The sequence below is a fragment of the Chiloscyllium punctatum genome, chromosome 11 (assembly GCF_047496795.1).
Source record: "Chiloscyllium punctatum isolate Juve2018m chromosome 11, sChiPun1.3, whole genome shotgun sequence".
Classification (NCBI taxonomy): Eukaryota; Metazoa; Chordata; class Chondrichthyes; order Orectolobiformes; family Hemiscylliidae; genus Chiloscyllium; species Chiloscyllium punctatum.
Genome location: NC_092749.1, coordinates 78,685,243 through 78,710,422, shown reverse-complemented (window position 1 = coordinate 78,710,422; position 25,180 = coordinate 78,685,243). Strand labels below are relative to the sequence as shown.

Here is a 25,180-nt window from a genome sequence, read left to right as displayed (position 1 = left end):
CCCCTCCCTCCCTTCCTCACCCCTCCCACCCTTCTCACCCCCCTCACCTCCCTTCACCACCCCCTCCCTCCCTTCTCACCCTCCCTCCCTTCTCACCCACCCCCACCCTCTCTCCCCCACCCTCCCACTCCCACCCTCACCTCCCCTCCCTCCCACCCACCTCACTCCCCCCTCCCTCCCACCCCTCCCTCCTCACCCCCTCCCTCCCACTCACCCTCCCTCCACTCCCCTCCCTCCCTTCTCACCCCCTCCCTCCCTTCTCACCCCTCCCTCCCTCCTCACCCCTCCCCTCCCTCCCTCCCTCCCTCCTCTCCCCTCCCTCCCACCCTCCCTCCCTCCTCTCCCCTCCCCTCCCTCCCTCTCTCTCCCCTCCCTCCTTCTCACCCCTCCCCTCCCCTTCTCACCCCTCCCTCCCTTCCTCACCCTCCCCTCCCTTCTCACCCTCCCCTCCCTTCTCACCCCTCCCCCCTCCCTTCTCACCCTCCCCCTCCCTTCTCACCCTCCCCCTCCCTTCTCACCCTCCCCCTCCCTTCTCACCCTCCCCCTCCCTTCTCACCCTCCCCCTCCCTTCTCACCCTCCCCCTCCCTTCTCACCCCCCCCCTCCCTTCTCACCCCCCCCCCTCCCTTCTCACCCCCCCCCCTCCCTTCTCACCCCCCCCCTCCCTTCTCACCCCCCCCCCTCCCTTCTCACCCCCCCCTCCCTTCTCACCCCCCCCCTCCCTTCTCACCCCCCCCCTCCCTTCTCACCCCCCCCCTCCCTTCTCACCCCCCCCCCTCCCTTCTCACCCCCCCCCCTCCCTTCTCACCCCCCCCCTCCCTTCTCACCCCCCCCCTCCCTTCTCACCCCCCCCCTCCCTTCTCACCCCCCCCCCTCCCTTCTCACCCCCCCCCTCCCTTCTCACCCCCCCCCTCCCTTCTCACCCCCCCCCTCCCTTCTCACCCCCCCCCTCCCTTCTCACCCCCCCCCTCCCTTCTCACCCCCCCCTCCCTTCTCACCCCCCCCCTCCCTTCTCACCCCCCCCCTCCCTTCTCACCCCCCCCCTCCCTTCTCACCCCCCCCCTCCCTTCTCCCCCTCCCTTCTCCCCCTCCCTTCTCCCCCTCCCTTCTCACCCCCCCCCCTTCTCCCCCTTTTCCCCCCCCCCTTCTCCACCCCCCCCTTCTCCCCCCCCCCCTCCCCCCCCCCCCCTTCTCCCCCCCCCCCCCCCTTCGCCCCCCCGTCCCCCTCCCCCCCCGGCGCACGCCCGCCCCCCCCGCCCCCCCGCCCCCGCCCCCCCGCCCCCGCCCCCCCGCCCCCGCCCCCCCCCCCCCCGGCGCCCCCGCCCCCCCCCCCCCCCCCCCGGCGCCCCCGCCCCGCCCCCGCCGCCCCCCGCCCGCCCCCGCCCCCTTCTCTTCCCCCCCCGCCCCCTTCTCTTCCCCCCCCGCCCCCTTCTCTTCCTCCCCCGCCCCCTTCTCTTCTTCCCCCCCCCCCGCCCCCCCCATCTCTGTCAATGGTTTCAAAATTTAACATGCATTGAAAATCTGTTTTTATTTTGTGTTTTTCATGCAGATGTTTCTCCAAAATTTCTACAGCTTTTCATTGTTTAGCCTCCAGACAAAAACACACACTGCCTGATCTTCCTTTTGACTATGGTGCATTGGAGCCACACATTAGTGCGGAAATAATGCAGCTGCACCATAACAAGCATCATGCTACCTATGTGAATAACTTAAATATCACAGAAGAGCAGTACGCTGAGGCTTTGGCCAAAGGTAAGTGTATGCAACAAAAACAGAAATTTGCTGATCTGTCTTGAGGATGGATAACTGGACCCAAGATGTTAATTTGCGTTTCTCCAACACATTCTGCCAGACCTGTTAAGCGCTTTCCACGATGTATGTGTCGTTGTAATTCCTAGTATCTGCTTTTTTAATTTAACTGTATACAAGATCTGTGATTCAACTTAAGAATTAGCTAACCAGGGAGGAATACTGCAAGATTTTTTCTTTCAAAATCTGTACTTCTTGCAGGAGTGGAATAATGGACTTTAAATATTGTCACTATTGAGAAAGGGTTCTTTCAACAAAGCTTTTTTATATTAAAGGGCGATACAATTTTTACTGCAGGTGAATAGTGCTGAATGGTTGGCAATTGGTAAGGCTTGCCTTGTTTGCATTTTACAAGCTCTGCAAATAGTTGTTCTTGGTACATTCTCCATGGCATAACAGTTCAGAATTATTTGCCAACCATTCAGTATCCTTTCCTCTTGCAGTGTAACTTGTTTTCTTTGTGACATGGTATTCTAGTGATTGTATCCAGTTGTTTTAGTGATGAAACAGTTCAGCAGCATGTGTCCTTTTTCCAGCAATTAAGCTTTGTACCTTCAAGTAAAAAAGCTATTGTTTAATAATGGTATTGATCTGTTCCACATCTTAGGTTTTTGCTCAATGAGTTTGTTTCTTTTATACTTGTTGTCAGTATTATATTACCTTTTTTGTTTTAAGGTCTGTGCACTGAGGAAGATCGAATGTGTTATTTGTTTCTGATCCCACTATAATCATGAGATGCACGTTCTTTTTTCTCTTGCGAGGATATGATTTGGACAGCGTTCAATTGTCTGTTTTCTCACCCTGTGCACATACCTTGCAGTGGAAGAAGTTAGAATTTAATTTTACCAAAGGACCTGTCTGTCCTTATGTTCTCATTTCAACATTTCATCTGATTTACTTTTCAGAACTTAAAGCTGTAAATCCTGTCATCACTTGTCTGTAGCAATATCCTTCTGTAATTGGTTTTGTAAAATTCAGTGCCTTACTTTGCAAAATTTTCACATTGTGAATGTACAATTTAACATTATTTGTTTTGGTTTGTGATTCAATGCCATTGGCTATCCCCACGTTTAATTGAACTCTATTTATCAACTTAAAAGTTATAAACACGTTTCATAACACATTACACGTAAATACCTTTTCTTGAAAACCATGAACTGGAATTTGCAGATCCAGCAAATCATAACACAAGCTGGAGAAACTAATCTCCTCCTTTCGGCTGGGCAATTTACAACCTCCTGGACTTAATATTGAGTTCAGCACCGTCAGATTGTGACCCCACTCCCATGTTAATTCTAGTTTCTTTCCACTAATATTGGACAAGTCATTTTCCAGAATAGAATCTGGCTTGGTAGATTATGGGCTGAGTCTTTTTAAGTCCAGGTTCCTTTGAGCTTTTGAAGGGTTTTTTTTGCTGTAGGGCTTTGCGAGTTTTCCCACTGCATTAGTTTCCTTCCCAGTCCTTTTTTTTATCATAGCTTGTGAATCCTTTTTCAGGTTTTAAGGTATGCAGGACTATATTCTTCAGCTTCAACTGAGAGAAAGGAGTCCTAGTTTAATAGCTGCAGCTTCAGCGGTCTGCTTGTTGCTTTCCCAATGACATCACTGGTGATGTATTCATTAGGTTGTGATTTTTAGAAGAAAAAATTAAATCAGGAACAACTGAAAGTCAGGTCCAATATAATAAAGAACTATAAGTAAGCAAAGTAGAGTAAGGGGAAGTACAGCTAGTTCAAAAGAAGTAAGTTAGCAGTATTCTTACATACCAATAACCTTCTTACTAGAAAAGAGAGTTGTAAAGATGCTTAAAAGGAGTCATGGCAGCAGAGCTCACATCCATGATATCCTCCTCCTATAATGTGGCAAATCACTGAAGTTTCAGTTGCCTGGTAAAAACATGTACGGAAGAATGCCCAGCTACAGCTACTGATGAAGTGCATTTTGGAGCATCAGTGATTCTAAGCAGATTATGGATCGCACATTCAGTGAGGTGGTCACACCACAGATACAAATTGAACAGGCAGAGCATAGGTGACCACCAGCCAGAGTAGAGGAAGGTAGAAGTACCATGTGCCCATTTTCATTTGCAATGGGAATGAATGAAGTCATTCAAGTCACAACCGTATTTAGCCTCTTGTAAGTTGCCAAGGGCGCTTTTCCAAACAGCGGGGTGCTGGGGTGAGCTGAGTGTCAAGACTGAAAGATCATTAGTTAGAAAAAGGGGTCATCACATTTCCACCTCTTCAAAGAATTTCGTGACTTTTTGTGGAGTTTTTTATATTTTTAGTTATTTTGTCCTGTTATGCCCCTTATCATGTGGATATTGTTGGGGGAGGGAATAAGATGTTAAAGGGTTAATTTGTTCTACTGGCATGTAAGAAATTGGATGTCCCAGGGAGGTGTGTTTGTTTTCTGTTTTGCAGGCAAGATGTGACAATCTAATCATATTCTGTAAATGATGGCTCAGGGATGGGCAGGACTGGCAGCTTAATATTCCACGAAACAAATGCTACAGGAAGGATAGAAAGGGAGGCAAGAGAGGAGAGGGAGTGGTATTTTTGATAAGAGATAGCATTACAGCTGTGCTGAGGGAGGATATTCCCAGAAATGCATCCAGGGGTGTTATTTGGGTGGAACTGAAGTAAGAAAGGGATGATCACCTTATTGGGATTGTATTATAGACTCCCTAATAGTCAGAGGGAAATTGAGAAACAAACTTGTAAGGAGATCTCAGCAATCTGTAAGAATAATAGGGTCGTTATGGTTGGGGATTTTAACTTTCCAAACATCTACTGGGACTGCCATAGTGTTAAAGGTTTAGATGGAGAGGAATTTCTTAAGTGTGTACAAGACAATTTTCTGATTTAGTATGTGGATGTACCTACTAGAGAAGGTGCAAAACTTGACCTACTCTTGGAAAATAAGGCAGGGCAGGTAACTGAGGTGTCAGTGGGGGAGCACTTTGGGGCCAGCGACCATTATTCTATTCGTTTTAAAATCGTGATGGAAAAGGATAGACCAGATCTAAAAGTTGAAGTTCTAAATTGGAGAAAGGCCAATTTTGACGGTATTAGGCAAGAACTTTCAAAAGCTGATTGGAGGCAGATGTTCGCAGGTAAAGGGACGGCTGGAAAATGGGAAGCCTTCAGAAATGAGATAACAAGAATCCAGAGAAAGTATATTCCTGTCAGGGTGAAAGGGAAGGCTGGTAGGTATAGGGAATGCTGGATGACTGAAGAAATTGAGGGCTTGGTTAAGAAAAAGAAGGAAGCATATGTCAGGTATAAACAGGATAGATCGAGTGAATCTTTAGAGTATAAAGAAAGTAGGAGTATACATAAGAGGGAAATCAGGAGGGCAAAAAGGGGACATGAGATAGCGTTGGCAAATAGACTTAAGGAGAATCCAAAGGGTTTTTACAAATATATTAAGGACAAAAGAGTAACTGGGGAGAGAATAGGGCCCCTGAAAGATCAGCAAGGCAGCCTTTGTGTGGAGCTGCAGAAAAGGGGAGATACTAAATGAATATTTTGCATCAGTATTTACTGTGGAAATGGATATGGAATATATAGACTGTAGGGAAATAGATGGTGACATCTTGGAAAATGTCCAGATTACAGACGAGGAAGTGAAAAGGTGTCTTGAAAAGGTTAAAGGTGGATAAATCCCCAGGACCTGATCAGGTGTACCCGAGAACTCTGTGGGAAGCTAGAAAAGTGATTGCTGGGCCTCTTGCTGAGATATTTGTATCATTGATAGTCACAGGTGAGGTGCCTGAAGACTGGAGCTTGGCAAACGTGGTGTCGCTGATTAAGAAGGGTGGTAAAGACAAGCCAGGGAACTATAGACCGGTGAGCCTGACCTCTGTGGTGGGCAAGTTATTGGAGATAATCCTGAGGGACAGGATGTACATGTATTTGGAAAGGCAAGGACTGATTAGGGATAGTCAACTTGGTTTTGTGTGTGGGAAATCATGTCTCACAAACTTGATTGTGTTTTTTGAAGAAGTAACAAAGATGATTGAGGGCAGAACAGTAGATGTGATCTATATGGACTTCAGTAAGGCGTTCAACAAGGTTCCCCATGGGAGACTGATAAGCAAGGTTAGATCTATTGGAATAAAGGGAGAACTAGCCATTTGGATACAAAACTGGCTCAAAGGTAGAAGACTGAGGGTGGTGGTGGAGGGTTGTTTTTCAGACTGGAGGCCTGTGACCAGTGGAGTGCCACAAGGATCGGTGCTGGATCCTCTACTTTTTGTCATTTACAAAAATGATTTGGGTGCAGTTAGTAAGTTTGCAGATGACACCAAAGTTGGAGGTGTAGTGGACAGTGAAGAGGGTTACCTCAGATTACAACAGGATCTGGACCAGATGGGCAAATGGGCTGAGAAGTGGCAGATAGAGTTTAATTCAGATAAATGTGAGGTGCTGCATTTTGGGAAAGCCAATCTTAGCAGGACTTATAACACTTAATGGTAAGGTCCTCGGGAGCGTTGCTGACCAAAGAGACCTTGGAGTGCAGATTTGTAGCTCCTTGAAAGTGGAGTCGCAAGTAGATAGGATAGTGAAGGTGGCGTTTGGTATGCTTTCCTTTATTGGTCAGAGTATTGAGTACAGGAGTTTGGAGGTAATGTTGCAGCTGTACAGGACATTGGTTAGGCCACTGTTGGAGTATTACGTGCAATTCTGGTCTCCTTCCTATCAGAAAGATGTTGCAAAACTTGAAAAGGTTCAGGAAAGATTGACAAGAATGTTGCCAGGGTTGGAGGATTTGAGCTATCAGGAGAGACTGAACAGGCTGGGGCTGTTTTCCCTGGAGCGTCAGAGGCTGAGGTGTGACCTTATAGAGGTTTATAAAATTATGAGGGGCATGGATAGGATAAATAGACAGTCTTTTCTCTGGGGTCGGGGAGTCCAGAACTAGAGGGCATAGGTTTAGGGTGAGAGGGGAAAGATATAAGAGAGACCTAAGGGGCAACTTTTTCATGCAGAGGATGGTACGTGTATGGGATGAGTTGCCAGAGGATGTGGTGGAGGCTGGTACAAATGCAACATTTGAGGCATTTGCATGGGTATATGAATAGGAAGGGTTTGGAGGGATATGGGCCGGGTGCTGGCGGGTGGGACTAGATTGGGTTGGGGTATCTGGTTGGCGTGGACAGGTTGGACCGAAGGATCTGTTTCCATGCTGTACATCTCTATGACTCTATGCTGCAGTTTAAGGAATAACCTCATCACACATTGCTTCCAGAAACAGACTAATCACTTTACATTGTTTTTGGGTGACAAGTGACTTTGGGGGAACGGCAAGGAGTTGTATTGTGTGCATGACTGTGACATAAAACCCTATATAAAGGGAGGACAGTTCCCTTGTTCGAGGAGCCTCGCTTGACACGCTCCACAAGTACAAGCTTTTGGAGGATCACTTAAATTGTGGCTGTTCACAGAAGTTGGTGTATTGCAGTTGCATCAAACTTGTAAGAATCTTAAGAAGGGAACCTAAAGCCATAGCTCGAGAATTGTGTATAATTCTGGAACCCATTATAAGAGTGATGTGATAGCACTGAAAAGGGTGCAGAGGAGATTTGCAAGGATGCTGCCTGAGCTGGAGTGTTTCAGTCATGAAGAGTGTTTGGGATTGTTTTCCTTTAGAATAGGAGATAGTAAGAGGAGAGGTGATTGCTAGGTATAAAATTGAAGGTTATAGACAGAAAGAAACCTTCCCCCTTAGTGAATTTATCAATGACAAAGAAGGCATAGACTTGAGGTAAGGAGCAGAAGGTTTAGAGATGTGAGGAAAAGTTTTTTTTTAACCCAAAGGTGGGACGAATCTGGAACTTGCTGTCTGTAATTGTGGTAGAGACAAACTCTTGCCGTTATTTAGGTGTACAGTTGTGATGCCAAGGCATACGAAGCTTTGGGCCAAGTGCTGGAAAATGAGATTAGAATAGATTGTTATTTCCAATTGGTGCTATTGTGCCAGGCCAAAAGGTCTTTTTCCCTTTGTAGAGCTCTATTACCCCTACTGTCAACTTCTGAGAAGGAGAGGTTGGAGGCTTCAGAAAAAACATTAGCAAGAGCACCTCCTGCAAACCGACAAGTCCTATATTGACCACCTCCTAGTGAGAGCTCTGTACCTGGCTGAGGATGAAATAGTCCAGACAACTGGCCTTCAAAGGACAGCTGGAGACCTGCCACCTGCTCACCTGATAGAGCTGTGTTTGCAATCAGGGATTTCGATCAAATGCACAGGAAAGAGCAGCACCAGTAGCAGACAAGCATACGGAATGCAATGGCCCTCATTACTCAAATTGCATAAGTGCAATGAATTCTGTGAAAATCATCTGGATGCCTCAATGAACAGTTTGACAGCCGCCATGGCAAGCTAGACCCCAAAGGGCTACTCAAGAGTTTCATACACCTGCATTTTACCTCACTAATTCATCCACATGGCAAAGAGTCTTTTAACAGGGTACCTGGACTGCAGTTCTCACAGGGACATTGGGTGGTGCCTGGAGACATGCAGCCAGAGATGGAGTCTAACCCAGGCCCCTCTGCACTTCCAGAATATTTCTGGAAGTGGTCAAGCTTTCAATCTTCACCCTATCTCTGTCCAACTTTTGGAAGTTTAAGTCAAGTAACTGACGAATTGCAAAATCCTTAACGTCATCAACTTGAGTTTTGTTTTGAAGTAATGAAGAGGATTAGTGAGGGTAGAGTGGTGAATGATATTTTTAGACTTCACTAAGGCATTTGACAGAATTCCTCATGGTAAATTAGTTAACAAGATTAGATTACATGGAATACAGGGGCACTTTGACACAGAACTGGCTGGAAAGTAGAGGACAGGGTATGGTGGTGGAAGGTTGTGTTTCAGACTGGAGCCCTGTGACCAGTGGTATGCCACAAGGATTGGTGTTGGATCCACTGTTTTTCTTCATTTATATGATTTGGATGTGAACATGGAGGTAAGTTAGCAGATGATGCCAAAATTGGAGGTGTGGTGGAAAGCAAAGAAGGTTACCACAGAGTACAACGGGATCTTGATCTAATGGGCCGATATCGCATGTAATTTAGATAAATATGAGATGCTGCATTTTGGAAAGGCAAATCTGGAGGGGCTTACACACTTAATGGTAAGGTCCTAGGGAGTGTTGCTGAATAAAGAGACCTTGGAGTACAGGTTCACGGTTCTTTCAGTGGAATCACGGGTGGATAGGATCATAAAGTATGCCTTATTGGTCAGAGTATAGGAGTTGGTAGGCAGTGTTGCAGCTGTACAGAACATTGGTTCGGCCACTTTTGGAATAATGTGTTTACTTCTGGTCTCCCTCCTATAGGAAGGATGTTGTAAATCTTTCCTGAACCCTTTCAAGTTTCACAAGGATGTTGCCAGGGTTGGAGGATTCGAGCTATAGGGAGAGGTTGAATATACTAGGGCTGTTTTCCTTGGAGCATTGGAGGCTGAGAGGTGACCTTATGGAAGTTTATAAAATCATGAGGGGAATAAATTGGGTAAATAGACAGTCTTTTTCCCTGGGATGGAGGAATCCAAAGCTAGAGGGCATGGTTAAGATGAGACCGGTAAGATTTAAAAGGAACTAAGGGGCAACTTTTTCACACAATGAGCTGCCAGAGGAAGTGGTGGAGGCTGGTATAATTGCAACATTTAAAAGCCATCTGGATGGGTATATGAACAGGAAGGATTTAGAAGGATATAGGCCAAATGCTGGCAAATGGAATGAGATTAGCCTGTTTCCTTCTCTGGACTCTGAAAATAATACTCCATAAGCACAACTCCAACTTTTCACTGGCTGCTCGCTTCACCTAACCTAAAATACTACTTGTAGCTTTTCAAACTCCTTTGTCACAGCTGCATTTGAACATTAATGCTGGCTAGCTTCCAAGCCCCTTACAACTCTTTTCCCCCACCCTCATCCCCATGCAGCTGCTGACCTTTCCCAGTTCATAGTTCCTGAGAACTTTGTCGTGAGTTCATTCTAAAAACACAGCCCATCTAATTGCTTTTGACTCTTCAGCTGCCTTCTTAAAAATTGTGTTCCCAAGACTGCTCTTCAGTGACAGCCCCATTGTCCTGAGTGGCCTGTTGAAATTGTTGTAACAAGCACTGCCCAAAATGTAGAGCTGAATTGAATATTACTACCCAACAACTCTTGGACTGAATGTATGTTTATAAGAATCTGTCTTCCCTGCTACAGTTGGAAAGGATTTCTTTACAAATGTACAGAAATCATTGAAGATAAATCATTGACTAGTTAAGAGAATGGTTAATAAAACAGCAACTTCTGTTTGTTAATAGGGTCAAGGAGTACAAATGCAGTCTGGATAGGCTACAAAGGGAATACATGTTCCTATTGGTGGATGGATTAGAGGACACCTATTTGAGCAAATGGCACAATAATATGGCAAAAAACATTTACCACAGTAAGTGGTTATGTTCTGGAATGCGCTGTCTGGAGTTTGGAAAAGGGTTTAGTTGTGGCATTCAAGAGAAAATTGGATTATCATCTTCAGAGAGTCTGCAGGGCTACAGAGAGAAAGTGCGAGATGATGCTAGGTAAATTGCTACCGTGGAGCACTGACACCTACACGATAGGTTCGTCCTCTCCATATGAGTACAACAATTGTGATTCTGTGAACTGCATAGTCATAGATGTGCAGCACAGAAACAGACCCTTCGGTCTAATTCTTCCATGCAGACCAGATATCCTAATCTAATCTAGTCCCCTTTGCCAGCACTTGGCCCATATCCCTCTTAAACCCTTCATGTTCATATACCCATCCAGATGCTTTTAAATGCTGCAATCATACCAGCCTCCACCACTTCCTCTGGCAGCTTATTCCATACATGCACCACCCTCTTTGTGAAAATGTTGCCCCTTAGGTCCCTTTTATATCTTTCCCCTCTCCCCCTAAACTTTATGCCGTCTAGTTCTGCATTCCCCCACCCCAGGGAAAAGACTTTTGGCTATTTTTCCAATCCATGCCCCTCATGATTTTATAAACCTCAATAAGGTCACCCCTCAGCCTCCAACACTTCAGAGAAAATGGTCACAGCTGATTCAGCCTTTCCCTATAACTCAAATCGTCCAAGCCAGGCAACATCCTTGTAAATCTTTTCTGAATCCTATCAAGTTTCACAACATTCTTCCGATAACTGTGTTAATTAACTATTTTAATAAAATGTACAAAAGCTGAAAATCAGAAACAAAAAACAGAAGTTGCTAGAGAAGTTCAGGTCTATGAAGAGAAATCAAAGTTAATGTTTTGAGTCCGATGACCCTTCCTTAGAACTGATGGTGGCTAGGAAAATGTTGGTTTATATGCAGAGGATAAGGTGAGGGTAGAGGGTAAGGAGTAAATGACAGGAAGGGCTAGAGCCCAAAGAAAAGAACAGCTGGACAGACAAAAGAGCCTGCACTGATCTGGCTGGGAGGGTAATAGCTACTAGTTTGGAGCTACTAGGTAGTGTGTACTACTAGCAGACTGTAATAACAAGGCCTGGTGTGTGTGAAGAGTGTGGTGGGGCCGGGTTGTGGCTAGGACATGGGGGAATTTAGGCCCAAAAATTATTGAACTGAGCTACCAAGTCCCCAAGCAGAAAGTGAGGTGGTAGTGATCCAGCTTGTGCTGAGTTTTGCTGGAGCACTGCAGCAAGCACAAGATAGGTGTTGGCTATGTTGTTATCTTTCCTGAGATTCTAACGTTTGATGCAACTGCAACAAGCCAACTTCTGTGAATAACCAAAATTTTATTAAATACTGTACTGTACAAACTTTCTGTAGGAACTTCTAACACACACTTCACAGGGTTTGTGGAGTTGTCAAAGCTCTCTCTGATCAAAGGAAACAGTCCTTCCTTTATACAAAGTCTTTATATCAGTTAGCAATGCCTACAAGCCAACACTCAGCCACCTCTTCCACCTCCCCCCCCCCCCCCCCCACCTTCGACACAGTGACTTGTTACTCAAGACACAATGCAGTGACCTGACCATCTCCAGAAACAATTATCCCTTAATGGTCAAATCGGGAGTAGTCAAAACTCTAAATGTAATGTTCTTTTTGATTCTGAATAGCGGGAGATGACCATGTAAATTGGCTTCTTGAATGATCGGAGATGGCAATGTAAATTTTGAACTGTGAATAATAAGTGCCAGCAATACCTGCAAGACAGAAATATAACATTCTGCTTTTTGGATATCCAATTTCTTCCAGGTCAGCAGAACAAATTAACTCTTTAATATCTCAGCTAGGGAACAACATGGTGTGTTAAAGTGGCAGGCCACTGGAAGCTCAGGGTTTTTTTTTTGCTGGCAGAATGTAGATGTATTGTGAAGCAGTCACCCAGTCTACACTTTGTTTTCCCCAGTGTACAGAAGACCACATTGTGAGCAGTGAATGTAGTAGATTCAATTGTGAGAAGTGCAGGTAAAGTCATGCTTCACCTGGAAGGTCTGTTTGGGCCATTGGAAACTGAGGAGATAACTGAGTAGGTGTTATACCTTCAGTTGCAGGGGAAAGTGACGGGCTGTGGAGGGGATGTTAGGAGACAAAGAAGAGTGAACCAGGGTGTCCTGGAGGGAACAGTCCCTGCGGAAGGCGGACAAGGAAAGGGAGGACAATGTGTCTGGAGGTGACGGAAATGATGGTTGTTGTTCTTCTGGGGCGGATGCTATTGGAATGGAAGGTAAAGACAAGGGAAACTCTATTCCTATTGTGGGAGGGAAGAGAGGACAGATGTGCAGGAGATTGGTCGCCTGCACAAGGTTAAAATATAATTAGTGAGCAAACTTTTAAGGTTTTAGTCCATGATAAAATAAATCAGCGACTAGTAAATTATGCATTTGTGAAAGTCTGCAGGGATTTGTTAATAGTGAATGTTGTTTAACTACTTTTGTAGGAATGGGGAGGACTGATGAATATTGTATGTAGAAAAATGTAGACTTCAGGAAAGGTTTGAAGAATTACCATGTATAGATGTATTAGCAAAATTGGAACTTGTACAATCAATATGCAGAATCTCCATGGATATGAATTGTCTGAGAGCGATAAAGCAGAGTAATGGCAAATGGTGGTTTTACAGAATGGATGAATATGTAATGTGTCATAGAGTTGGGATCGCTTCTGTTTTGAACATGTATTAATGATTTGGGTCTGGCAATGCAGGGCATAATTTTTAATTCTGCACACTGCGCAACACAAACGCAAAAAGGTAAGCAGGAAAATAATAAGATATAGACAGTTAAACAAAATGGGCAAATGAAATTTTACCTTCCTTGTAGGAAGAATAGGGAATTGTGTAAATAGAAGATCTTATTTTAAAGAGTTTACAGGAACAGTGACATCACTGAATGGACACATCAGCTTCTGAATGTGCCTGAAAGAATTGTAGGTTTGAGCGAAAGAAAATTTAAATACTATTGTGGAAAGATTGTCCTTGTACTTAAATATATTTCCAAATGTTGAACAACTTCTGCAAAACAGCAAAAATCTATTGCATGTATTTCAGGTGATGTGACAACTCAAGTGGCTCTGCAGCCAGCACTGCGATTTAATGGTGGAGGTCATATTAATCACTCAATTTTCTGGACAAATCTGTCTCCTAATGGTGGAGGAGAACCTGCAGGTGAGTTTGAACTATGTAATTTGATCTGAACTTTTTTTGTTCAAATCTATCAAATAAGGCAAAAATGTTGATTTGCAATTTTACCTGTATGAAATATAATTTGGAATCAATAGAAGACTGCTGTACCCTGTCCAAACTGCTAAATTCTGTGTTGGTTATGGTTTCATTATATATTTTTGGGCAGTAAAACATTTTTTTTGCTGTAAAACGTCTTGTGCATTAAGGTAATCCAAAACAAAGACCATAAATGTTCTTGTTTGTGTACAGATACACAAAAGGATATCTGAAAAGAGGAGAGGGGGGGTTGCCACCGGGGACTAAAATTGAGACGTAAGCAATGCAAGCTTAAGGTATTGAATGAGTGCTTTGAATCTGTTTTTACCAAGGATGAAACTCCTGCCAAAATCATAATTAAAACGATGTGGGACTGGATGGTTTAAAAAAATTTATATAAAGAAATTAGTAAGATTGACTATTTAAAGTTGATAAGACACCGGGTCAGATAGGATGCTGAGGGAAGCAAAGGTGGCGATTGTAGTGACAGTAACAGTAATCTTCTAATCCTTTTTTGATACGGGGTTGATACCAGTTGTTTGGAGGTGATGCGAGAGGAATGAAGAATTACACATATTACACCTTTTAGAAAAGTATGGATTAGTTGAGGCAGTGCAGGTCCTTCGGCCCTCGAGGTTACACCGACCTGTCATACCAATCTGAAGCCCATCTAAACTACACTACTCCATGTATGTCCATATGCTTGTTCAATGACAACTTAAATGTACTTCAAGTTGGTGAATCTATTACCGTTGCAGGCAAAGCATTCCATACCCTTACGACTCTGAGTAAAGAAACTACCTCTGACATCTGTCCTATGTCTATCACTCCTCAATTTAAAGCTATGCCCCTTCGTGCTCGCCGTCACCATTCTTGGAAAAAGGCTCTCCCTGTCCACCCTATCTAACCCTCTGATTATCTTATGTCTCTATTAAGTCACCTCTCAAACTTCTTCTCTCCAACAAAAACAGCCTCTAGTCCCTCAGCCTTTCCTCGTAAGACCTTCCCTCCATACCAGGCAATATCCTAGTAAATCTCCTCTGCACTCTTTCCAAAGCTTCCACATCCTTCTTATAATGCGGTGACCAGAACTGTACACAATACACCAAGTGCGGCCGCACTAGAGTTTTGTACAGCTGTAGCATAACCTCATGGTTCCGGAACTTGATCCCTCTATTAATAAAAGCTAAAGCACTGTATGCCTTCTTAACAACCGTGTCAACCTGGGTGACAACTTTCAAGGATCTGTGTACCTGGACACTGAGATCTCTCTGCTCATCTACACCACCAAGAATCTTACCATTAGCCCAGTACGTTGCATTCTGGTTACTCCGACCAAAGTGAATCACCTCACACTTGTCCGAATTAAACTCCATTTGCCACCTCTCAGCCCAGCTCTGCAGCTTACCTATATCTCTCTGTAACCTATGACATCCTTTGTCACTATCCGCGACTCCACCGACCTTAGTGTCATCTGCAAATTTATTAACCCACCCTTCTACGCCCTCATCCAGGTCGTTTATAAAAATGACGAACAGCAGTGGACCCAACACCGACCCTTGCGATACACCCCTGGTAACTGGACTCCAGGATGAACATTTCCCATCAACCACCAGCAAGCCAATTACTGATCCAAACTGCTTTATTTCCCACAATCCCATTCCTCCACATTTTGTACAATAGTCTACCGTAGGGAACCTTATCGAACACCTTGCTAAAATCCATATACACTACATCAACCGGTTTACACTCATCTACCTGTTTGGTCACCTTCTCGAAGAACTCAATGTTTGTGAGGCACGACCTATCCTTCACAAAACCGTGCTGACTATCCCTAATCAAATTATTATTTTCTAGATGATTATAAATCCTATCTCTTTTATAACCTTTTCCAAAACTTTACCAACAACTGAAGTAAGGCTGTCTCTACTCCCCTTCTTGAACAGGGAACCACGTTTGCTATCCTCCAGTCTTCTGGCACTATTCCTGTAGACAAAGACGATTGAAAGATCAATGCCAAAGGCTCGGCAATCTCCTCCCTGGCTTCCCAGAGAACCCTAGTATAAATCACATCCGGCCCAGGGAACTTATCTATTTTCACACTCTGCAGGATTTCTAATACCTCTTCCCTGTGAACCTCAATCACACCTAGTCTTGTAGCCTGTATCTCAGTATTCTCCTTGACAACATTGTCATTTTCTAGACTGAATACTGTTGAAAAATATTCATTTAGTGTTTCCCCTATCTCCTTTGACTCCACACACAACTTCCCACTACTATCCTTGATTGGTCCTAATCTTATTGTAGTCATTCTTTTATTCCTTGAATAGCTATAGAAAGCCTTAGGGTTAACCCTGATCCTATCCTCCAACAACTTCTCATGTCTCCTCCTGGCTCTTCTGAGCTCTCCCTTTAGGTCTTTCCTGGCTACCTTGTAACCCTCAAGCACCCTAACTGAGCCTTCACATCTCATCCTAACATAAACCGCCTTCTTCCTCTTGACGAGAGATTCCACTTCCTTCATAAACCACAGCTCCTGCGCTCTACAGTTTCCTCCCTGCCTGACAGGTACATACTTATCTAGGACACTCAGGAGCTTTTCTTTGAATAAGCTCCACATTTCTAATATGCCCATCCTCTGCAGTTACCTTTCCCATCCTATGCTTCCTAAATCTTGCCTAATTGCATCGTAATTGCCTTTCCTCCAGCTGTAACTCTTGCCCAGTGGTATACACCTATCCCTTTCTATTACTAAAGTAAACATAACAGAATTGTGATCGCTATCACCAAAGTGCTCACCTACATCCAAGTCTAACACCTGACTGGGCTCATTACCCAGTACCAAATCTAATGCGAGTTGGCCTGTCTACATACTGTCAGGGAACCCTCCTGCACACACTGGACAAAATCTGACCCATCTATAGTACTCATACTATAGTGATCCCAGTCAATATTTGGATAGTTGAAGTCCCCCATGACAACTACCCTGTCTGTCTCACTCCTATTGAGAATCATCTTTACTATCCTTTCCTCTACATCTCTGGAACTATGCGGAGGCCTTTGGAAAACTCCCAACAGGGTGACCTCTCCTTTCCTGTTTCTAACCTCAGCCCATACTACCTCAGTTGACGAGTCCCCAAACATCCTTTCTGCAACTGTAATACTGTCCTTGATCAACAATGCCACACCTCCCCCTCTTTTACCATCTTCTCTGTTCTTACTGAAACATGTAATTCCTGGAAACTGCAACAACCATTCTTGTTCCTGCTCTATCCATGTCTCTGAAATGGCCACAACATCGAAGTTCCAGGTACCAACCCATGCTGCAAGTTCACCCACCTTATTCCGAATGCTCTTGGCGTTGAAGTAGACACACTTCAAAACAATTTCTTGCTTGCCAGTGCCATCTTGCGTCCCTGAAACTTGAGCTGAAAGTTCAGCAGAGATACTTGCTCAAATCATGAGGGCAGCAGAGTGGCTCCAAAGGTGCATGAACTTTTATGTAGCAACATGGAGTACAAAAGTAAATATGTTATAATACATTATTTTGGGCTGCATTGGAGTGTTGTGTTCGGTTCTGAGCGTCTTGCTGCAGTTCTGTACTTCCAGCTTGCAGATACTACCAGACGTGCTGAGCTTTTCCAGCAATTTCTGTTTTTGTTTCTGATTTTTACAACATCTACACTTCTGGTTTTATTGATAGATTTTTAATAGGTTTAAGTGCTAGAGTTAAGTAGTGGAGTTAGAAAACATGCCAGTTGAAAACAATCTCATTTAGAGTCATTAGAGATGTACAGCATGGAAACAGACCCTTCGGTCCAACCTGTCCATGCTGACCAGATATACCAACCCAATCTAGTCCCACCTGCCAGCACCCTGCCCATATCCCTCCAAACCCTTCCTATTCAAATACCTATCTGAATGCGTTTTAAATGTTGCAATTGTACCAGCTTCCACCACTTCCTCTGGCAGCTCATTCCATACACATACAACTTGACCACTCAAAATAGGTCATGAAATATATTGCATCCATAATCATAGAGCAATTTGTCTGAGAACTGACTTCTAGCTCGTGGCAAAATTAGCTGTGCCTCAAGTCAAGCAGTTCTAGTACCTCTCCAATGCATGTACATCTGTCCACAAAATACAGAACAAGTCCAACTAGACCAATTATTGTTCCAGCAGCCTGCTCATGATAATCAGAAAGTGACAGAAGTGACACTAATAATGCTAATAACCAACATTTGATCAGCTCATTGGTGATCCACTTGGGTTCTTCCAGAGCCATTCAGCTCCTAATCTCATTGGGGATTTCGTCTGAACATGGACAAAAGCTGAAATGAGTGATTTCCTTAAAAAAAGGCAGCATTTGACTGTGACATTAAGAATCAGTGATAAAAGATTTAATAAATGATTTATGAAAGGGAAATCACACTTAGTCTAGAGATGTATGGCATGGAAACAGACCCTTCAATCCTACTTGTGCATGCCAGCCAGACATTCTAAATTACTCTAGTCCCACTTGCCATCTGTTGGCCCATATCATTGTAAACTCTTGCTATTCATTTACCCATCCAGATGCCTTTCAAATGTTGTAATTGTACCAGCCTCCATCACTTTCTCTGGTAGCTCATTCCATTCACTCACCACTCTTTGTGTGAAAAAATCACCCCCTTAGGTCCCTTTTAGATCTTTTCTCTCACCCTAAACCTAATCCCTCTAGTTCTGGACTCCCTACCCAAGGGAAAAGACATTGTCTATTTACCCTATCCATGCGCCTCATGATTTTATAAACCTCTGTGTATAACTCTCAGCCTCCAACGCTCCAGGGAAAACAGTCCCAGCCTATTCAGCCTTTCACTATAGCTGAAACCCTCCAAACCTGGCAACATCCTTGCTAATCATTTCTGAACCCTTTCATGTTTCACAACATCCTTCCTATAGGAGGAACACCAGAATGGTGCACAATATTCCAGTAGTAGCCGAACCAATGTCCTGTACAGCTGTGACATGACCTCCCAACTCCTATACTCAATACTCTGACCAATAAAGGAAAACACTGCAATATCTGTACTGTACAATTACTGTACTATCCACCTGTGACTCCACTTTCAAGGAACTATGAACCTGCACTCCAAGATCTTTGTTCAGCAACACTCCCCAGGACCTTACCATTAAGTGTATAAGTCCTGCCCTGACTTAGCTTTCCAAAATGTAGCCCCTCTCATTATCTAAATTAAACTCCATCTGCCACTCCATCAGCCCATCTGATCATGATCCTGCTGTACACTGAGTTAACCTTTCTTCTCTGTCCACTACACCTCCAATTTTGGCATCATCTGCAAACTTACTTCCCATGTTTGCATCCAAATCAGTGGACCCAGCAACGAAGCTTACGGCACACTACTGATCACAGGCCTCCAGTCTGAAATGCAACCCTCCACCACCACCACCACCCTCTGGATACAGAAATGGCTCGAAGGTAGAAGACAAAGGGCTAGTTCTCAGTGTTCCATGTGATCAAATCCTTCTACTCCGTCTACCATGAGGAACCTTGTAGAATGCCTTACTTTAGTCCATATAGATCACAACCACCACTCTGCCCTCATCAATCCTCTTTGTAAATTCAAAAAACTCAAGTTTGTGAGGTATGATTTCCCACGCACAAAGCCATGTCGACTATCCCTAATCGGTCCTTGCCTTTCCAGATACATACAAATCCTGTCCCTCGTGATTCCCTCCACTAACTTGCCTATCACTGATGTCTGGCTCAGCCATCTATAGTTCCCTGGCTTGTCCTTACCACCTTTCTTAAATAGTCGCACCACGTTAGCCAATCTACAGTTTTCTGGCACTTCACCTGTGACTATTGATGACTCACATCTCTCAGCAAGAGGCCAGCAATCACTTCCTATAGAGCTCTAGTCCTGATCTGGTCCTGGGGATTATTTTATGCATTTCAAGACATCCAGCACTTCCTCCTCTGTAATATGGACATTTTTCAAGATGTCACCTTCTATTTCCCCACATTCCATATCTTCTATATACTTTTCCACAGTAAACACTGAAGCTTTGCTGATCTTTGAGGAGCCCTATTCTATCACTATTACTCTTTTGTCCTTAATGTATCTCTTTGGATTCTCCTTAACCCTATTTGCCAAAGCTATCTGTTGCCCCATTTTTGCCCTCCTGACTCTCCTCTTGAGCGTACTCCTACTGTCTTTATATGTTTCTAATGATTCACTCGATCTCTGCTGTCTGCCTGACATATTTTATTGTTGATCAAAGTCTCAAGTTCTCTAATCATTCAACATTCCCCATGTTTGCCAGCCTTGCCTTTCATCCTAACAAGAATATTCTGCCTGTGGACTCCCGTTATCTCATTTTTGAAGGCTTCCCATTTTCCAGCTGTCCCCTTACCTGTGAACATCTGACCCCAATCAACTTTTGAAAGTTACATAGAACAATACAGCGCAGAACAGGCCGTTTGGCGCTCGATGTTGTGCTGACATGTGAACTATTCTCAGCTTGTCCCCCTACACTATCCCAAAATCATCCATGTGTTTATCTAAGGATTGTTTAAATCTCCCTAGGGAGGCTGAGTTGACGACATTAGCAGGTAGGGCATTCCATGCCTTACCACTCTCTCTCTGGGTAAAGAGCCTGCCTCTGACATCTGTCATAAATCTATCACCCCTCAATTTGTAGTTATGCCCCCTCGTACACGCTGACATCATCATCCTAGGAAAAGTACTTTCACTGTCTGCCCTATATAATCCTCTAAACGTCTTGTGTGTCTCTATCAAATCCCCCCTTGGCCGCCGCCTTTCCAATGAGAAAAGACCTAAGTCTCTCAGCCTTTCCTCATAAGACCTTCCCTCTAGACCAGGCAACATCCTGGTAAATCACCTCTGCAACTTTTCCAATGCTTCCACATCCTTCCCGAAATATGGGGACCAGAACTGTACACAATATTTCAAGTGTGGCTGCACTAGTGATTTGTTTAGTTTTAGCATGATATTGCGGCTCCGGAACTCAATCCCTCTACAAATGAAACCTAACACACCGTATGCCGCCTTAACAGCACTATCCACCTGGGTGGCAACTTTCAGGGATCTATGTACATGGATTCCAAGATCCCTCTGCACATCCACGCTACCAAGAATCTTTCCGTCGACCCAGTACTCTGCCTTCCTGTTATTCTTCCCAAAGTGCATCACCTCACATTTGCCACCTCTCAGCCCAATTCTGCAGTTTATCCAAGTCCCCCTGCTACCTGTAACATTCTTCCACACTGTCCACTACTCCACCAACTTTAGTGACATCTGCAAATTTACTAATCCATCTATCTATGCCTACATCTAAGTCATTTATAAAAATGGCAAACAGCAATGGCCCCAAAAGTCTTGCCTAATATCATCAAAATTTTCCCCCCTTCAATTTAGAACTTTTAGATCCTGTATATACTTATCCATCGCTATTTTAAAACTAATAGCATTATGGTCGCTTACCCCAAAGTGCTCTACCACTGACACTTCCGTCACCAGCCCTACCTTATTTCCCAAGAATAGGTCAAGTCTTGCACCTACTCTAGCAGGTACATCCACAAACTAAATCAGAAAATTTTCTTGTCCACACTTAACAAATTCCTCTCATCTAAACCTTTAACACTGGCAATCCCAGTATATGTTTGGGAACTTATAACCCCCTACCATAACAATCCTATTATTCTGACATAGCTGAGATCTCCCAACAAATTTGTTTCTTAATTTCCTGCTGACCACTCAGGTAGGTGGGTGGGTCGGGTCTCTCATACAATCCCAATAAGGTGATCATCCCTTTCTTATTTCTCAGTTCTACGTCTATTTCTATCCTTCCTGTAGCATCTATACCCGGAACACTAAGCTGCCAATCCTATCCATTCCTGAGCCACATTTTCTGTAATTGTTATGATATCCCAGTTCCATGTTCCTAACCATGCCCTGAGTTCATCTGCCTTCCCTGTAAGGCATCTTGCATTGAAATAAATGCAGTTTACTCTATCAGCCTACCTCATTCTGTCTTGTTCCTACCTGCCCCGACTGTTTGACTTGCTCCTTTTTTCCCAACTGTATCAGTCTCAGACTGGTCTCTTTCCTCATTATCTCTCTGCACTGTCACCGCCCCCACCCCAACACCAACTTACTCGTTTAAATCCTCCCAAGCACTCTAGCAAATCTCCCTGGAGTATATTAGTCCTTTTCCAATTCGGGTGCAATCTGTCACTCATAGCTCAGAAGAGATTTGAATGATCCAAAATGATCCCTTTTCCCTGACCAGCTCCTCAGCCACACATTCATCTGCTCTATCCTCCTGTTTCTACCCTCACCAGCTTATAGCACCAGGAGTAATCCACATATTACCACCCTCATGGGGCCTCCATTTTAAAATCCTGTCAACTTCCTATATTCTCCCTTCAGAGTCTCATTCTTTTTCCCTTCCTCTATTGTTGAACACGTTGGAACAATAACCTCCTGCTGGTCCCTCTCCCCTTTGAGAATATTCTGTACTCTCTCAGAAACCCTTGATCCTGGCATCAGGGGAGGCAACACACAGCATTCTTATTTCTCACTGTCGTCCACAGAAATCTGTCTGTGCCTTTGACTCGAGATTCCCCTATCACAGTCGATCGCTTGGAACCTGATGTATCCCTCATTACTTTAGTATTACTCTCTATAGCAGAAACTATAGAGAGTTTCTGTTTGTCCTACATTCCCCCGAGAGTCTATCACCACATACATTTTCCAAAACAGCATACTTGTTGAGATGGGGATAACCACAGGAGGGTCCTGCACAACCTGTCTCCTTCTCCTACCTTTCCTGGAGGTAATGCATCTACCTGACTATCTGCAGTTTTTTTTCCCTTTATAACTGTTATCCATCACATCCTCTTGCTCCAGTGAATTCCACATTGCCTCAAACTGCCACTCCCACCAATCCATGTGATCTGATAGGATTCACAGCCAAACCCTTGCTGCAGATATGATAATCGGTAACGTGGAAATGCTCCCTAATCTCGCTCATGCAACAGTAAGAGCACATCACTCTACTAAAGGCCATCTTTGCACCTTAACAACCTACAGACCCAGAAAATAGCGCAGTCTTATTGCTTTTTAAAAAAAAACACTGCTCCAGGCTAACTTAGTACCTAAGTTATATGTTTTAAAATTTAACCAAGAGACAGATCTAAATAAAATATACATAATCAAAAAGAATTTACTCTCTGATTTGACAAATCTACTCGAATTCTTCGAGGATCTTACTCATCAAGTCGATGTGGTTTGTTTGGACTTTCTTATGGATTTGTCAAAATCCTTCTGAGGTTAGTATGTGAAACTAAAGTGCGTAAGATTAGATTAGATTCCCTACAGTGTGGAAATGAGGCCTTTGGCCCAACAAGTCCACACCGACTGTCCGAAGAGTAACCCACCCATACCCATTTCCCACTGACCTAACACTATGGACAATCTAGCATGGCCAATTCACCTGACCTGCATATCTTTGGACTGTGGGCGGAAACCGGAGGAAACCCACGCAGATATGGGGAGAATGTGCAAACTCCACACAGACAGTCACCCAAGACTGGAATCGAGCCTGGGACTCTGGTGCTGTGAGGCAGTAGTGCTAACCACTGAGCCACCTATTCAAGGTTTATTGCGATGTTTAGAAAACTAGTTGGCAGACAGGAAACAGAAGGAATATTGGACCTTTTTTCCTAATTACAGTCCGTGACTAAAGGGGTGTTAGGACCCCAGTTATTCACAATATAAACATATGATTAAATAAGGAAACTAAATGGTAATACCCCTAAATTTGCAAAGTTGGATGGCAGGGTGAACTGTTAGAGGTTGCCGAAGTGCTCCAGTTTGATTTGGACAAACTTGAGTGAGTGGGTAAATATACTGCATTTGCCACACAATGTGGATAAATTCAAGGATATCTACTTTGGGAGCAAAAACAGGCTCCAAGCTGAGAGAAGGGATATGCAATGATAGCTGGGTATCCTTCTACATCAGTCACTAAAGCATGTAGTTGCAGACAGTGATGCACCCAAAGGTATGTTGGCCTTTATAGTTAGAATTTGAGTACAGGAGCAGAGATGTCTTGCTGCCCTTATGCAGGTTCTTCGTGAAATCACACCTAGAATATTGTGTACAGCTTTGGCCGCCTCATCTGAAGAAGGATGTTCTTGCTATAGACAGAGTAAAGCAAAGGTTTACCAGACTGATGCTTGGGATTGAGTTAATTAGGATCATATTCACTGGCATTCAGAAGAATGAGAGGGATCTCAGAAACCCATAAAATTCTAACAGGACTAGATGCAGAAAAGATATTCTTGAAGACCGGTGAATCTAGACCCAGGGGTCACAGCTTAAGGATGTGGGGAAATCATTCAGGACTTAACCAAAAATAGAAGTTGCTGGAAAAGCCCAGCAAGTTATGCAAGATCTGTGAAGAGAAATCAGTGGACCCAAAACATTAACTCTGATTTCTCATTACAAATGTCGAGCTTTTTCAGCAACTTCTTTGTTTGATTTATAGCATCTTTCGGTTTTCGTTCAGGACTGAGATAAGTTAGAATTTAATCACCCAAAGAGTGGTGAGCCTTTGGAATTTGCTATCACAGAAAGCATTTAAGGTGAAAACATTGTATGATTTCAAGAAGGTATTCATTATAGCAGTTGAAGTCAAAGGCATTAAAGAATATGGCTGAAAAGCAAGAACGTGCTATTGAATTGGATAATTAGCTATGATCATAATGATGGAGTAGGCTTGAATGGCAGTCTACCTCTTTCCTATGTTTGTATAGTTTCTAGCAGTCAGGGAGTCAGTTGAAATTGGGGAAAATCTGCCACTGGTTGTACTCCCACCTAGCACAAAAGCTGATTTGTGCTCACTGAAGGCCAATTATCATTTCTGGGTAATTATGTTCAGCTGCTTCACCTTCCCTCTATTGTGACATCAGAAGGAGGAGTATTTGTTGATTGCGCAACGATTGGTACCATTGACTCGGATACTGAAGCAACAAGACTTGGACAGCATCCAATTTTGGGCTGATAAATTGGAAATAAGTTGTACAAAGCAAGTGCCAGAAAATGATGGGCATTTAATGAGGTAGGATGTGGCATGCCAGAATCCTACCTTCAACAGAATGAAGTCTGGTTTAGATGGCCTGTGGTCAACTTCGTACCTGGTAACTGGAGAATGAATGAATGAATGAATTGATTTATTGATCCCACATTCACAGATGTTAACCCAGTGGCAGGTCAACCTGTTAATGTATGGTGTGCATGGCAGGTAAATGTGTGAGGTTGCCTTGTGGTGACCTGGGAGTCTGGACAGGGTCATTTGATGGTGCTCCATGCCTAATTAAGAGAGACAACAACAGGAATGGTGTAGTCATTGACAGCATCTCTCTATTCTTGCAGTTGACCCTTCCAGCTTTCTCACTGTGACCCTTACCTGGAAAAGCCCTTTCCACTATGGCCTGCCCTGCTTCACAATCTTGGGTCACATATAGTTGGCAGCAGTCCATTCGAATGAACAATTGGTCTGTGACTTCTTGGTAGGCAACATTTCTGCTCCCCAGTCCCTTGGCCCTGAGAGAGGCACACTTGTGACCCTTCAGTG

General features: G+C 44.0%; 1 protein-coding gene across 2 annotated transcripts in view; it reads left to right on the top strand.

Annotated features, from left to right (window-relative positions):
• Nucleotides 1-1,552: 1,552 nt before the first annotated feature.
• Nucleotides 1,553-25,180, top strand: part of sod2 (superoxide dismutase 2, mitochondrial) — a 31,314-nt gene continuing 7,686 nt past the window's right edge. For both annotated transcript variants that reach the window (XM_072581092.1, XM_072581091.1), the window contains exons 1-2: nt 1,553-1,751; nt 13,340-13,456. In XM_072581092.1, the coding sequence (XP_072437193.1) occupies nt 1,664-1,751; nt 13,340-13,456 (205 nt within the window). In that variant the 5' untranslated portion in view covers nt 1,553-1,663. The remainder of the gene's footprint in view (nt 1,752-13,339; nt 13,457-25,180) is intronic.